Source organism: Prionailurus viverrinus, chromosome E2 (assembly GCF_022837055.1).
Source record: "Prionailurus viverrinus isolate Anna chromosome E2, UM_Priviv_1.0, whole genome shotgun sequence".
Classification (NCBI taxonomy): Eukaryota; Metazoa; Chordata; class Mammalia; order Carnivora; family Felidae; genus Prionailurus; species Prionailurus viverrinus.
Window position 1 is genome coordinate 29,707,487 of NC_062575.1, and position 16,357 is coordinate 29,723,843.

Here is a 16,357-nt window from a genome sequence, read left to right on the forward strand (position 1 = left end):
TCCCTCCTGTCCAGGTGATGGTGTGGATCCACGGAGGGGGTCTGATGGTGGGCGGAGCATCAACCTATAGTGGACTGGTCCTCTCTGCCCATGAAAATGTGGTGGTGGTGACCATTCAGTACCGCCTGGGCATCTGGGGATACTTCAGGTAAGATACATTGGCCCCCAAAGCAAGGATGCAAGGATTCAGCTCTGATCATGTCAGCCCTCGAGGGGATCTTGGCCAGGTTCCCTAGTGAAGCATCCAAGTCCCTTCATATTTGGGCTCTACCTATCTTCTCCTTCCCCAGCCACACGGGTCCACTTGCTTCCGAGCTTTTTGTAGGTGTATCCTCTCTACCTAGAATGCCCGTTCTACCTGATGGACTTCTTCCTTTTTTTTTTTTTTAATGTTTGTTTATTTTTGGGGGGGAGGGGCAGAAAGAGGGGGACAGAGGATCTGAAGCAAGCTCTGTGCTGACAGCAGAGCCTGACGTGGGGCTCGAACTCACGAACCGTGAGATCATAACCTGACCCGAAGTTGGACACCTCAACCGACTGAGCCACCCAGGCGCCGGTACCTGATGAACTTCTATTCATCCTGCAAGGCCCAACCCTCTGAAATACTCTTCTCTTTCTCACTTGTGCTGTCCCAGCACATTGCACACATCTATTGAGACAGCATGCAGCGGGGCACTTAGAGGCTACCACATGAGAAAGGAAGGAAGGAACGTGGTCCGGGCAGGAACTCAGTGCATCCTTGTGGGTGAAGGAAAAGGAACGGGTGTCTGGAGCTGAAGGTTGTCGGTGCATCTGACTCCAATGGACAGCCCCCCTGGGAGGAATGTCAGACCCACTCCTCCCGTTTCCTTTTTTGGAATTTGACCCAAATGAGTGAAGGCAGGTGTCTTCCCGATTGAGTCTCCATGGGGCAGGGACCGGTTTCCCTGCAGGACACAGTTACCTCTGTGTTACACAGTCCCTCTGACCCTGAGATGGCTGAAGGGTGGGCCGGGGGTGAGCTGCTCCCAAGAAAGACCCCCAGGGCTGGAGGAGGGCTACCCCAGGGGAGTGCTGCCTCGGGATGAATCGCCATCATTGAGACTCCTCTCCTGTCTCAGCCGTGGCCCGTCTCTCTGCTCCCCGTTACAGTCAAACCGCTATATTAGCTATTTCTGCTGCTGCTGCCCCTCCCAGTCCGCCCTCTGCCCACCCCACCCCGGTCAGGGTTCCTCTCCAAACACACCACTGCGTTCTGGCCGAGGTCACCACTGACCCAACAGCTCTTGGGCCAACCTCGGCAGCATCCACACACGACTCTTCACACGAGACCCTCTGACCTCCATGTGTATCTCTCTCTCCGTCTCCACTGGCCCCCTGGGTGACCTCAGGGGCCACATTCAAAGCTCCCCGTTTCAGCCCCTGCCTCTCCTTGGAAATCCAGATGTGTAAGGCATTAACTAGTACCTGCACCTGCTGCCATCTCCACTGGACGCCTGAAGGGTCCCACACTCCACGGGGACAAACTTAACCCTTGACCCCCACCGCTCCTTGCTCCGCACTTTCCTACTCTCCTGACAGTGCCTCCTGTTGGCTACTGGAAGCCCCTCCTTCCACCTGCTCCAGAGAGAAGACTAGCGGGCACCCTTGACTTGTCTTCTTCTCACATCCAGTCGGGTCAGCAAATCCTCTCGGTTCCACCTTCAGAATGTATTCAGGATCCAACCACTTCTCGCCTCCGCCCTTATGGCCCCTAACCAGCCCTCTGTGTCTCTCTCTTAGATTATTGTAATAACCACCTACTTTTATAACCCTGCTTCTTGGATGCTTACATCTAATGCAGACAGTAGCCAGAGCGATCATTGAAGACATAAATGGAACCTCGTTGTTGCCCTGAAATGGATTCCCACATTGCTAGCAATGACATCAAAGGTCTTACCAAGGCCCACAGAGCCCTCTGGCTGCATGTCCGACACTCCTACTTTTGTCCACTGGACCCCAGGGCCTTTGCACTGGCTGTTTTTTCAGCCTGGCATTCCCTTCTTTGGATATGTGCAAGGCTCACGCGCTCATCCATTCAAGTCTCTACTCAAACGCTACCACCTCAAAGAGGCCTTTCTTGGTCATGTGATCTGAGATAGGACCCAGCTGCTCCACTCCTGCCTTTTCCCTCACCCTGTTTTATTTTAACTGAGAATACTTTTATTATCTGACATCATATTCTGTATTTATCTGTTTGTGTGTGATCTGTAGTGTGAGCTCTGTATAATCAGAGATTTTGCCTGTTTCATTGTCAGATGTGCTCCTAGCTCTTAGAACAGTGTTTTGCATAAAGTAGACACTCAGTAAATAGATCCCAGTTGAATGACTATAGAGCCCTACAACAGAACAAGGCTACAGAAATGAAGACGGGAGACGACCCTTGTGTCAGGGTTGTGGAAGCCCAGTATTTTACTAGAAGACTCACCTAGGGCCCCCAGCCCCATTTATGGTCCTGAGAGCCCTGCCATGAAGTCTGTGCTCCCGCCTCCACCCTGTTCTTAACAGCACAGGGGACGAACACAGCCAGGGAAACTGGGGTCAGTTGGACCAGGTGGCCGCACTTCGCTGGGTCCAGGAGAACATTGCCAACTTTGGAGGGAACCCGGGTTCTGTCACTATCTTCGGAGGGTCAGCAGGAGGTATCAGCGTCTCTGTTCTTGTAAGTGTTCCTGGCCTTGGTACGGCTACTGATGAGACTCCTTGGAGCCTTTTGCCCTGTTGGCACCTTTCCCTACGAGATCTGGATCTAGGGCTGCCCCTACTCTGCACAGCATTAGATGGGGGGGAGGGCTAATGGTCAAACTCTCCTTGGCCCCCGGGAGGCTCAGAGCCCAGGCTAGTGTCCTGGGTCCTCGAGAGTCTCCAGCCCCAGCCACAGCGGCAACATTCCTCTTCTTCTAACGTGGCTGAGCTCCAGCTCTCTCTCTCCTTCCTACTCATCTTAACATTAGGATTCACTGCATTTCTCCTGGAAGGTAGGGGTGAGCATGGATTATGAATAAGAGTTGGACAGCGTCACTGTTCGGCCTGAAGCCAGGTCTGCCTGTTGGGGGATGTGAGCGCTCAGAGCAGGGCAGAGGTGGAGCCAGGATGGGGGGAGTGTGTGACCAGGGGAGGGTGGTGGAAGTGGGGTCGGGAAGGGATGGGGGAGCCGTGTGGGCTCCTGGGGCCCCTGGGGGCCAAGTGTGGGGAATGAGGCTGGGGAGCCGCTAAGAGAAGCAGGGATGGAAACCAGCTGACAAAGTGCTGGGAGCCATAGAACACCCTCCAGCCCCTTCACTGTTGAGGGTCAGCACCATTACTGTATTTTGAATGTATGTATTGGTTTCCTTGTGGAGCACTCAGAAGGAAATGTTTTTATATCGTATGAAGTGGAGAAATAGGAAAAGTACAGACAAACCCAAAGAAAAAAAAGTCATCCATAGCCCCATTACCCAGGGAAGCTCACCATGGACATTTTGACACTTTTCTAGTTTTTTCCTCCATGATTCGCTTACCCTGTGTTTCTCTCTCTCTCTCTCTCTCTCTCTCTCTCTCTCTCCCCTATCTATCTATCATCTATCTCTGATTGATCTATCTATCATTTATCTACCTAAGATTTTTTAACCAAAACCCTTCCTTAGCATATCTTATAATGGAAACATTTCCCTGAACATTAAACACTCTTCCACTAATATCATTTTGTTGTAGATTCCATGGTATTCCATGGTATAGATTTGCACAGTATTCCACGGTAAGAACGGAAAATGGTTTATTCACTCAACTGCATGATATTGGAAGCTTAGGTTATTCCCAATTATATTATAAACATTATGATCACTTTTCTTAGGATAAATCCTGAGTAATGGAAATGGGGAATCAGAACTGTGTCTTTAAAGTGTGGCCAGGAGTTGCCACACTGTGTTTAGATAGTTCTGATTGTTATGATCAGTGCGATCATAACACTTCCTGTTCTCCCCTCTTTCTGTGCTGCTGGCTGTCTCCAGCTAAGGCTCTCTTGGAGAAACCAGTCCCAGGATCGGCCTGGGACCAGGCCTGCCCAGGCAAGGACCTGCCGTGTCTACTGAGTGCCAGGGTCTTCAAGGGAATGGGACAGAGTAGAGCTGTGGATGGGATAGCTCTTGAAAAGCCCTCCACACAAGCAGAAACTCTCTTTCCGTCCACTCTCCTGCCAGGTGTTATCTCCACTGGCCAAGAACCTCTTCCACCGGGCCATCTCCGAGAGTGGCGTGGCCCTCTCTACTGCCCTGGTCAAGAAAGACATGAAGGATGCAGCTCAGGTGGGTCACACTGGGTCACCCGACACCCTTTGCTCTGCTCCCCTGGAGTCTTCAGGGGACTTTCTTGCCAGGGCATCCAGAGTCATGAAACTGGAAGGGCGAGGAGACGTGGCAGCCAGCCTCCCAGTTTTACCACTGAGCAAACTGGGGCGGACAGTGGAAGCAGCTTGCCAGGGACCACGAGGGATCGGGGCAGAGCTGGGATTCGAGCACGTGGCTCTGGACCGCCAGCATGGTGCTCGGTCCACTGAGCACTCTTCCCAAAGTGTGCCAAGGCGGGCTGCCAGGCCACACAGTGGGCAGCGGACTCTCCCCACGTCTCGTCTCTCAGGGTCTCAGTTCTGGTGAACCCACTAGCAGGATGTGGGCCTGGAGTGGCTCCTCCTTAAGTGCCTCATGGCTGGGGTGGGTTCCTGGAGAATTCATTCATTCACTCGTTCATTCATTCATCACATAATTTGGGGATAGCCAGACATCTAACAGCCTCGTGAATTTTGCATTGTAATGGAGGAGGCAGATTAATGATTCCATAATCACACAGATTATAAAGTCTCTGCTGATAAGAGCAATAAAACAGAGGTGTCTGATGTCATAACGTAATCCAAAAGAAGCACCTAAGCTAGTGTGTAGGGTGTAAGGCTTCCTGAAAAGACATCTGAAACCAGGCAGTGTGGTTCTGGATTCCATGCTCTTACAGCCCCCCCCCCCCACTGCCCCGATCCCCCGCCCTGTGCTCCCTCCCTCTAGACGCACAGCTTGGAGATCGTTACGCCCATTTTAACAGAGACAGGGGAATAAGGACAAAGCTTGTCTAATTGGCACGACGGGACCCAGGACCCCCACCTGCTGGTCTCGAGTATTCTCTGCTCCCCCACCGCTGTCTTTAAAAATGAAGGTCGGGGTAGAACAGCTCTTTATTGATGGAGGGAAGGGACATGGCTCTTGAATTCTGCTGCTCCTTGTGATCTCTGCAGCAAATTGCTTTCTTTGCTGGGTGTAAAACCACCACCTCGGCTGTCACTGTTCGCTGCCTGCGCCAGAAGACAGAAGAGGAGCTCTTGGAGATATCGCGGAAGATGGTAGGTGTATCCATTCCCGTGGCCACGCGAGCACCCCACCCAGCCTTCATTATTTCAGCAGTCCCCTTGACCTAGAAACCTGCCTGGGACAGTGTCTCTCCCCTGGGGAACAGTGTCAGCCTCTGGATCTGAATGGGAATTTCTTTCTTTCTTTTTTTTTTTTTTCTTTATTTAATTTGAGAGAGAGAGAGAGAGAGAGAGAGCATGCAAGCTGGGGAGAGGGGCAGAGGCAGAGAGAGAGAATCTTAAGCAGGCCCCATGCTCATGCTGAGCCCAACTTGGGCTTGATCCCATGACCCTGGGATCATAACCTGAGCCAAAATCTAGAGTCAGATGCTCACCCGGCTGAGCCACCCAGGCGCCCCTCTTTTTTTTCTTTTTTATTATGAAATATCTCAAACATTTGCAAAGTTGAAAAACAGCATAATGAACAAATCGTATCATAATCTCTCACCTCTATCAAAACTTACTATTTTCCCATTCTTGTTTCCAAATGTATTTTTAAGGAATTAAGCATTACATATTCCCAGAGATAACTACTGTTCTGAATTTTGAGGATGGGATATTAAGAACAAAGATTTTAAGGAAGGTTGTCACAATTTATCTTGCTTAATTTAGAAACTACCTCAATTATATCCCAGTGGTGGCCTAATTTTCTGGCTTTTCTGAGACTCTGCCTCCATTGTGATTCTGGAACAACCATCCATCCATCAATTCATTCATCATCGTATTTGTCTACTCATCCACCAGTCTGTCCAATTCATCAATGTTCTTTTATCAGTTTACTATCAGTCCATCCCTAACTTTCGTTCATTTCAGTCATCTCTACATTATCCAACCACCGTGTATCTTCACTTACCATTCACTTATCATCCAAAACCAGTGATCCATCCCTCACCTAGTTATTGTTGATCTGTCTACCAATCCGTCCGATTCACCCTTACGCCATTTTATTGACCAACTCCTTCCATCATCTACATCCATTCATCCATCTATCTGTCCATCCATCCGTCCCTCCCTCCGTCCATCCTAGGTGTATGGAGAAGGGTAATTGGGTGGGTGATGCAGACATTAATCAGATACAGTCCTTGCTTATGAGGATCTGTCCAAGGAGAAACACACTCATATACTTCATGGGTTAAGGGTGGTGGGAGTATACAGAGAGGAAACATTCATAATAGTCAGTAGGGATGCTTCACAGAGGAGGGACATTTGAGGACTGATGGATGGCTATGACAGTGTCATCACAAGGACGCCCAGAAAATACAGCACATAAGCCCAATGGGAACTATTCCCTCTGTGGGAGAAGGGTATGAATGTGAGCTAAGGTGTATCCTAAGCCCCTGGACTCTCAGCTGAATCCTCAGCCTCTAAGGATATTCCCGGACCCTCTAAGGCTAGGCCTCTGGCCCTGGACTCTGTTTTATTTCCTGGCTTAACTCCAACGTCCAAAGCCTTGGGGCTTGGATCTTGGTTTCTCAGTCTCAAATAAGGTGATCAGTGCATTCAAAGAATAAAAACACAATTATTTCTGATTCCTGGAAAGAGGTAGGTTTATTTCAGCAATTCTCCATTGACTTAAGAAGACTCAGTTTATAAGGAAAGACTTGGTGATTTTGAGAAAACCCAGAGAAATTAACAGCCCATGTTATGTTTCTGAGTTGATATAGAGTGTCTCCCCAAAACACACCCACACACTCCCCCCCCCCACAGATACACAGACATACAACTCACTGACTGGTAGGGCTACAGCCCTAATAAAGAATACCTTACTGGTCACTTGCTACATTCTAGTGAGACCTGTTAGCTACAGTGTAGCAAATATACAGCAAAAAGGAGCGCGGGTTGGGGTGAATTTCAGGGAGTTTGCTTAAGTCAGGACTTTCTTATACAAGAGGAGACTCCTCTCAAAATGCCTTGAGTGGAAAAAGAAATGTGTAACAAAATCTTCATGAAACTAACTGAAAACTAAACCATAGTTGAGGAATACATGGCTTCAGGCATGGCTGGATCCAGATGCACATATGATATTATTAAGAATATATCTGCTCTATCTTTCAGCTTTTTTTTTTCTCTCAGGCAAGTTTGTTCCCTGGGGAGGTTAAAGATAGCAACAGCATCTAGACTTACATTCCTATCCATTTAGAAACTTTCACAATAATTCCAGCAAAAGTTTGGGGGGTAAAGTCTATTGGAGTAACATGGGCCTGTGCCCATACCCGAACTAATCTCTATGGTCAGGGAGATGGGGCACCCCAGGTCACATACAGATGCCTGGATTTATGGAGTGAGAGTGGGGAAGAGGGAGGTCCCCCAAAAGAATACTGGGGTCGTGTTGCCTGGGGAAACAAGTAAGGGAAATGGATGGAGGGCAGGGCAGGCACAAACAACAGACGTTTTCTCCAGTGCCTCCCTCCCCCATCCCACACCTACTACACCTGTGCCCCTGCCCAGGGGAGCCAGTGTCCTGCCCATTTCCTCTCAGTCCAGCCAGGGTGGCACCAGGAGGGAGAACCTGACACCTTTGGCTCACCTCTCATGGCTTTTGTCCCTGGAAGCCTTCTCACCCACACCCTCTGCCTTTGTCTTCACAGAAATTTTTCACTATTGATTTATATGGAGAACCCAGAGAGGTAAGGACTTTTGGTTTCTTGATTACAGGTTTCTTGACACCTTTAAGCTCTAGTCAAATAGGAATGAATGAACCCTCCCTTGCGGGCTCTTGGTAACTCCTTGTGTTTACGTTGCCGAGGCTCAGAGAGGGGCAGTGACCTGCCTGGATAACGCAGCCAGGTGGACTAGTCATGGGACTGGAACAGGTTTCCCTGATTCCCAATCCAGAGCTCCCAGTTACCAACTCTGTGTCCCTTGGCCCCAGACTACCGCCCACTTCTTGTTTACATTTCCTGCTCCCAGAAATTCCCCTCAGGAGAGGGCTGGGACTAGAAACTTCCACCATGGGGTCGTGGAGCTAGCTGGATGAAGCGTTTCTTAAGGAGCCTTCACTGAGGAGCTCACGCCTTTCCCAGGAGGCTGCTGGGTTGATTAGCTATCCAAGCTACACTGTTGGGGGGGGGCGTCCGGAAGGGGCTGAGAATCTCAGTCCTGAGGATATACCACCTTCCTCCCAGCCACACCAGAACCCCATAGCAGCCTCCCCATCTCCTTCCTCCTCCCTTCCTACTTTCCAGCATGTCGACAGGTTCTGAGACATTATCTCTGCAACATTTACAGTCCTGTGCTCTCTGCTCTCTCTTGGGGATGGACAGCAGCACCTGCCTTCAAAGGTGTTGTGAGCATTCGGGGAGATTCATACATTCATTCAGCAAAGATTTAAGTAGCACTTACTGTGTGAAAGGACCTGATTTAGGAGCTGGGGAAACAGCAACAAAACAGGCAAAGCAGATACAATGCCCTTGGAGTGAGGGAAGAGTACAGTAACAGAAAAAGGTCCTTGTTATGGGGGGAAAGAAAGTGAGAAATGGGTATAGAGTTTGCTGTGGTTTGAACCTGCATAGCAGAGTTAGGGAAGTCTCAAGAAGAAGGTGACATCTGGGCCAAGTTCTGGAGGCAGAGAGGAAGGCAGCTGCCAAGTAAACTGGAGGAAGAGTATCCTAGGCAGAGAGAACAGCAGCTGCAAAGGTCCTGAGGCAGGAGGCCTGTGTGGCTGGTGTGGAGGGGGTCAGAGGAGAGAACAGGCTTGAAGCTAGAAAGGAAAGGGAGGTGGGGGCAGTCCCTTTAAAGGAATTGGATTTTGATTTCAAGTGAGATGCCGAAGTGTTGGGAGCAATTTGAACAGAGGAGTGAGTTGACCTTGGGTTTTACAAAAGGGCTCTTTGATTGCTGCATTCAAATTGAAGGTAGGGAAGGGTAGGCAGCCCCGGGAGACCATCTGGGAGGCCGCTGAGCTGCAGTAGTCAAGGCCAGAGGTCATGGCAGCCTGGGCTGGGCCCGTAGCAGAGGGGGTGGTGAGACAGTGGGGTGGCATCTGGGTATTTTTGAAGTCGTGGCTGGTGGGATTTGCTAATGGACAGGATATGGGGCAGAAGAGAAAGAGGGTGGTGAAGCATGCCCCTGGGATTTTGACCCGAGCCTGGGAATGCCCGAGGCCCACACAGGGCAGCCACTGGGAAGCGATCGTGTTGTTCTTGGTGTCACTTGTCAGCCTCCGTGGGACGCCACCTCGGTCAGATCATGGGCCCTCTGTCCCTTTCCTGGACTTTGATTATCTTCCACGTTTACTTCCCCCCGCCTTCGTCCCCCGATGCCGCAGACTGACCCTTGTAAACACAGGTCAGGGCATGTCACTTCCTTCTTAAAAGGCCGACCTTTCTTACAAGACAAACGCCCTCGCCCCCATGGAGTTATCCCTTCAGGACACGTCCATGTGACTGCTGTGTGCCAGGCATTGTGCAAAAAGTATGCCGCAACATCCGACCCTCCCAGGCCGTGCCCGTTCTGGATTAGGCTTTGGGCGCCGGTCCCGCTGAGCCCCTTCTGTGGCTGCCAGAAATGGCCCGTCATCTCTTCGTCGGCCCTTGCAGGGCAGATGCAGTTTCCTGGAGCCACAGGGGGCTGTCCAACGCCGCCTGCCATCCGGTGGGGGGGATCAGGCACATGGCGTGTGGAGCTGGAAATACGGCTCATGGAGCTGGCGAGGGCTCCGGAGCACTGCCAGCGAGTTTTAGGAGTGATCTCTAACGTGTATCGAGCTGCCTCCGGGACCAGGTACTGTGCCGAGCATTCTGCACTGGTTCGGTCACTTAATCCCTATTCCAACCTGTCTCACAGATGACACAACTAAAGCACAAACAGATGAAATAACTTTCCCAAGTTACCAGCCAGTAGGTGGCAGAGCCAGGATTCAAGTCCAGATAATCTGGCTCCAAAACCCACATTCTTAATAACGACTGTGGCCAAATATGCATTATAACCACGCCCAGAGCCGGCTCCCGATGGTGACATGGGGGTCAGATGCTGCTGAATCTGTGCCCATGTAACTGATCTTCATCGAAGGTAAAACCTCAAATGGAGACATTTTTTTCAATACAATGCGAGCCCATCCCTGATGATTTTATTCATGCTTTTTCTCTCTAAGAAGGAATCGGGTCTCTGTGTAGGCACCTTGAGTGATGGGGGGCTCACTACCTCCTCGAAGCGAACTGTTTATCAATAGCAGCTTGTGTTTAATTAAATATAGACCGATAAGTACAATTGATTCTGATTGATTGTGAATTCTGTGTTTGTGAATTCATCTACTCTCTAAAATTAATGTGTGACCCCAAAACTGATACTCCTGACACTGCTTTTATTTATTTATTTATTTATTTATTTAAAAAAAATTTTTTTTTTAACGTTTATTTATTTTTGAGAGAGAGACAGAGCATGGACAGAGGAGGGGCAGAGAGAGAGGGAGACACAGAATCTGAAGCAGGCTCCAGGCTCTGAGCTGTCAGCACAGAGCCCGATGCGGGGCTCGAACCCACGAACTGTGAGATCATGACCCGAGCCAAAGCTGGACGCTTAACCAACGGAGCCACCCAGGCGCCCCGATACTCCTGACACTTTTTACTGTCATTCATGGACATGGAGTGGCGAGAAGGCTGAGAGACCATGTGTAGGCTCCCGTTCGAGATGCAGCAAAGCCTGTGGCTTCTTGTCTCACGTCTCATACTCTTAACACGTGTCCTTTCCACTGTCTACTCAGTGCCACGTTTTCCGCATTTTTGTGCTTTCTGTTGATGGTTTCACTGTGGCAAGTGGCCCCTCAGGCACTGTCCCGTGCTCCCGAGGGAGGGCTTGTTCCAGGCTGTGATGCGCCTTCGTGTGTTAGTTAGACCAGCTTCTTCCAGGGCGGCTGACTGTGCTGTGGGCTGTGAGTTCAGTGGCAAGGGATCAATAAGGCAGCCCATCCAGGAACAGGAAGGGGCAACTTGCCGATCTGTCTGTGAGGCGGCTTGGGAAAGCGCTAAAATACCATCTAGTATGTGATGAAAGCTGTGGGAAATCGGGCACATTCGTGGTTTTGTGAGATGACCACGGATACGAACGCATAACAACCCTGCCGTGAGGCTGAAGGCGAGGAAGTTCCAGGCATGTTCCCGAGGGCCCAGGAAGATGGTGAGGCCTCAGCTGGTGTTTTATTATAAATAAATACTACATATAATTAGTTATTTGTAAGCAACGCATATTCCATCAAGGTGTCTTTAAGCACACGGAAAACGGAGTTGATGAAAATGTGACCAGATAGTTGCAGGAATCTGACGTCGTATTTCCCCATGAGCAGGCCCCGCATTTGCTAGTTCAGAGCCCACGGTGCCTTTAGAGAACCGAACGGCCACGGATAACAGAATTGACTCTAGAGACCCACATAGGCAAATGTAAACTGCAAATTGAGAGATATAAATTTTTACATATACGTGCAGTATATATATATGTGTGTGTGTATATATATATACGTATATATTTTATGTATTTATATAAAGTTATATAAAATGTATATGTTTATAGATTTTAATACTAAAATATATTTGCATATTTATATATTTAATATATTTATATTTAATAAATTTAATGTATGCTTATATGTACATAAATGTATGGAAATATGTAGAGATATGTATACATGTATTTCAGTTTGAGTGAGTTTTGCCCCCCTCAGACTTCCCACTGCTAGTTCTGCCTCTGGGGTCACATGCACTTGGCCCTGTTTGGAGGAGCCTGAGTTCTGTGGCCACCGCCTGTGGCCGTGCAGGTGTGGGGTGCTGGCCCCCTGCTCTGACAGGTGGAGAGGGGGATATGCATGTGGCCTTGAGAGCAGAAGCCCAGACACCATGATGCCCTCCTTCCCAGAGCCATCCCTTCCTGCCCATCGTGGTGGACGGAGTACTGTTACCAAAGATGCCTGAAGAGATTCTGGCAGAAAAGAAATTCAACTTTGTTCCCTATATCATCGGAATCAACAAGCATGAGTTTGGTTGGCTTCTTCCAAAGGTGAGAATGTGGGGTCCCCTTAGGCTCCCCTCCCCCACCCATCACATCACCCCTCCCATCTCTGCTCACAGAGGCTCCTCCTTCTCGAGGCCCCCCTCTGAATCCAGGGCAGCTGTCCCCTTCACATTTCCATGAGGGGGGCATTGACATTTCCGTGGGGAAACTTCTCCAGGATGGCCCCACTGCCACCTGGGGACCCCTCTCCCCAAGCACTCTGGCTGTCTTCCAATCTAAGAATCCCACAACGTGGGTGCCGGGGGAGTCTGTAAGGATAATCACTGGGCAGATGGGCAGACCGAGACTGGGAGAGGGACGGACTCCCAGTTAAGGAGTGAGGCCTGAGCCCCTGCGGCCCGTCCACCTGGGCTGGTGCTCTCCCTGCCCCTCCAAAAATCCCGCACCTGCTCTTTCTTGGTCATCTAACTGGGGGAGTCAGAGGAGCTTTCTCCCTCTGGGGTGAAAGTTCGAAAAGTCAGAAGTGCTCTCCCTCTGTCAGAAATAAACACAGCCAGTGCCAGGTAAAGCGGTGAGGACAGTCTTATTTAGTTCTACCCCCGCAGCAGGGAGGAGAGACCAGTGTGAGCTGAACTCAGGTCCCTGCAACAAAAGGCTGGAGCCTGGTTAAAGGCCTGAATGTGCCAAGGAAAGACACTGTGGGGGTGTGACAGAGGCACGGAGGGCGGGGGAGTCTGTCCACGGGACTAGGCCACCTCGATTTGTTAAGTGCTGTTTTTCCAGAAACAAATTTCTGTCTCTTTGCCCAGAGGCAGTGGTGTGCAGGCTGCAGCAGGGTGCCCACCAGAGTCACAGGGACTGAGAGGGAGAAAGGAGACTTAGGGGCTGAATGTCTGCATTTCAAAAGGTGGCCCTAAGGTCCTGGAGGAAACAGTTTTGGGTGGTAGATTTACATCTCAAAGGGCAGAGAAAGAATTGTAATTGCAAGCTTTCTAAAGTAGCTTCTCTAAAGGGGGTTCAGGGACCTATCAACCTATCACCAGGTTTGGGCCAGAATAAATAATACATAATAATGTCCGGGAGCTCGTTAAGGGGAACTGGGATAATCTTAGGGACAAGATCTTAAGCTCTGGCAGTCAAGCTAGAGTTTGGTCAAGTTCTACAGTGCAGAAGTTTGGATGGAGCACAGAAATTTCAGAGGTCACTGACGGACCAAAGCCATAATGGCAGGATTTGATGCTTCCTTGGTCATCTGAGACAGTGGGGGTATTTGTGAGGTCGGTGTTCTTTGTCTCAGAGCCCTCTACTTCAACACTAGCCAGGCATAAATCTCTCCTGTGTGTCTCCATATCCAGGGTGGGGATTCTTGCCTACGATTGACACACACACACACACACACACACACACAGTACAAGGCCCTGGGACAGCTTCTCTTCACATTTACTTTATCCTTTTGCACCTGCTTGGATATAATAAGCTTGTTTGTCTCATTGATTTTACCCAACTCATCAAGAACCCATGTCTGTCAAGTCATGACAAAGTGACCTTTGGTTGGTTGGTAAGTGTGGTTCTTCATGCTAATTCTTGATGATTCACACTTGTGTCACTTGTTTTAACAGCTGATGGGTTACCCACTCTCTGAAGGCAAGCTGGACCAGAAGACAGCCATGTCACTCCTGTGGAAGTCTTACCCGATTATTGTAAGAGTCTGGGGAACCATGGGAACTGGCTGAGACCCAAGGAGGGGCAGAGGCTTGCCCCAAATAGCTGAACAATTCAATGTCAGAATGCAGACTGGGGCTGGAGGGTTATGCCCCCACTTTTCTGCTTTTCCCACCTCACCACGCAGGGTAGTGCTGGAGAGATTTACCACTAATGCAAACCATTCTCTATGTCATTCACTGGGGTGGGGGCCGGGGCCACTTTTACTTGTGCTCCATTTCAGGGCATCCCTGAGGAATTGATTCCACTGGCTGCTGAGAAGTATTTAGAAGGGACAGATGACCCTGTCAAAAAGAAAGACCTGTTCTTGGAAGCACTTGGAGATGTGGTATTTGGTGTCCCATCTGTGACTGTGGCCCGTTACCACAGAGGTGAGTCCCACAGGTTGGGCAGGAGAGGAACACTGAACCCACCAGCTTCACTGTCGGTCCTACTCACTTCTCAGCATAGACAGATATGTGGAAACCACCAATGGTCAAGCCTCCAAGGCCAATTCCATATGGCCGGGGGTGGAACACTGTCTAACTTTGGGTCTGCCAGAAGCCAACTCTGAGAAAAGAATCTGAATGCAAGTAGCTTATTTGGGAGGTGACCCCAGAAAACACCAGCAGAAGAATGGAGACGTGGCCCCGAAAGGAGAAGGAAACCAATCAGACTTCCCTGGACACCTGGAGCTATCATGTCTCCAGTCATGTCTCAGGGCTATTCCGTGTGAGTGGCAAGGGGCAGAGGTATTTATTCTTTCACTCTCATGAGCCATGAGTTGAAGGCTGTTCCCAAGGGGCTGGTAATTCCCTGGAGCTCTCACCTGCCTCACATACGGGCAGTGTGGTCTCTTGGTGGCCAAAGGGACGCCGGAGGTGGAAGTCAGGCTGGCATGTCCAGAAGTTGGATATGTGGTGAGGCACCAGCAGCCCCTGCCACAGGGACCCCTCCCCTGAAGTTACAGTGGTCTGTGGGGCCAGAGGGCAGGTCTTCGAAGATATGCTTTGGCAGGTTTCCAAGGTCAGAGCTAGCTGCAAACTGGTTTGTTAACTGGTAAAGCTGGGGGTAGACTGAAGCCAAGCATATAATCAGGAAACAAACAAACAAACAAAAACAAACAAAGCAAAAAAAAAAAACCCAAAAAACAAAAAACAAACAAATCCAAAACAACAACAACAACAAAACAAAAGAAAACCAAACCAAAATAAAAGAAATGAGCAGTGGGAGGTGTGGAGGCAGGTGTTCTAGAGAGTGTCCATGCACACAGCTGGCTTCTGTCCATCCTGATGTGTGCTGACTCTACCACAGGACCTTCCTGCACTGATCCAAGGCTGTGAGGTGGATCCAGGGTTGGATAAGCTCATCTAGAAAGGATGCATCCCTTCTGGGCGTCTTTACGAGGTCCTCACAGGACCCTTCCTTCACCTAGTCTGCCAGCCAGGAAATGGTTCTCTATCTAACCATGCCGGAGGGATTTTAAAATTCAGGACTTTCTGTGCATGATAAAAAAGCAGCTAGAGCTGACCTACCCTGTCCCCAAGCCCTCCGTATAGTGATGTGCAGGAGCCAGTTACTGTCTCTTCCTCCCGGGGGTCCTGATGAAACGCTTCAGCCAGGGGCCGCCTGGGGTCAAATTTGCTCTTTCATAACCTTGGTCTTGCCTCTGGATACATGCCTGGCTTGTGGCATCTTCTTCTGCTTCGTCTGCTGGTCCCAGCTATACTGGACTTGTGTTTTTTATCTGGTATCCTATGACTTTGAATTCGGGGTCGTCTTGCCAGGACCACACAGATTTTTGTCAATGTTATTCTTTCATTTTGTATTTGCCTCGATCTCTTTTTGATAAACAGAAAGTTTTCCGAATATAAAATTAATATCCTACACATGTGGAAAATTTTTAAGATATGGAAACACATGAAGAAGGAAATTAGATATTACTCTAAATTCCTCCACCTAGAAACATCTGCTATACGTTCTCTTTAAAATTTTTTTTTTAACGTTTATTTTTATTTTGAGACAGAGAGAGATAGAGCAGAGCAGGGAGGGGCAGAGAGAGGGAGACACAGAATCTGAAGCAGGCTCCAGGCTCTGAGCTACCAGCACAGAGCCCGACACAGGGCTCGAACTCACAGACCTCATGATCATGACCTGAGCCAACGTTGGACACCCAACTGACTGAGCCACCTAGGCTCCCCTGCTATACATTTTTGAAATATCTTCTTTGAATAATCTTTCCATGTCTTACATATAATTTAGAAATTAATTTGATATCATATGTCATATTTTTGTTCATAGAACACTATTTTGTGTTCAAAAACAACC

At 49.4% G+C, this 16,357-nt stretch overlaps 1 protein-coding gene across 2 annotated transcripts in view; it reads left to right on the forward strand.

The window, feature by feature from the left end:
- CES1 (carboxylesterase 1) overlaps positions 1 to 16,357 on the forward strand; it is a 30,507-nt gene that overhangs the window by 9,969 nt on the left and 4,181 nt on the right. For both annotated transcript variants that reach the window (XM_047837084.1, XM_047837085.1), the window contains exons 4-11: positions 15 to 148; positions 2,527 to 2,680; positions 4,197 to 4,301; positions 5,276 to 5,380; positions 7,975 to 8,013; positions 12,233 to 12,373; positions 13,948 to 14,028; positions 14,274 to 14,421. In XM_047837084.1, the coding sequence (XP_047693040.1) occupies positions 15 to 148; positions 2,527 to 2,680; positions 4,197 to 4,301; positions 5,276 to 5,380; positions 7,975 to 8,013; positions 12,233 to 12,373; positions 13,948 to 14,028; positions 14,274 to 14,421 (907 nt within the window). The remainder of the gene's footprint in view (positions 1 to 14; positions 149 to 2,526; positions 2,681 to 4,196; positions 4,302 to 5,275; positions 5,381 to 7,974; positions 8,014 to 12,232; positions 12,374 to 13,947; positions 14,029 to 14,273; positions 14,422 to 16,357) is intronic.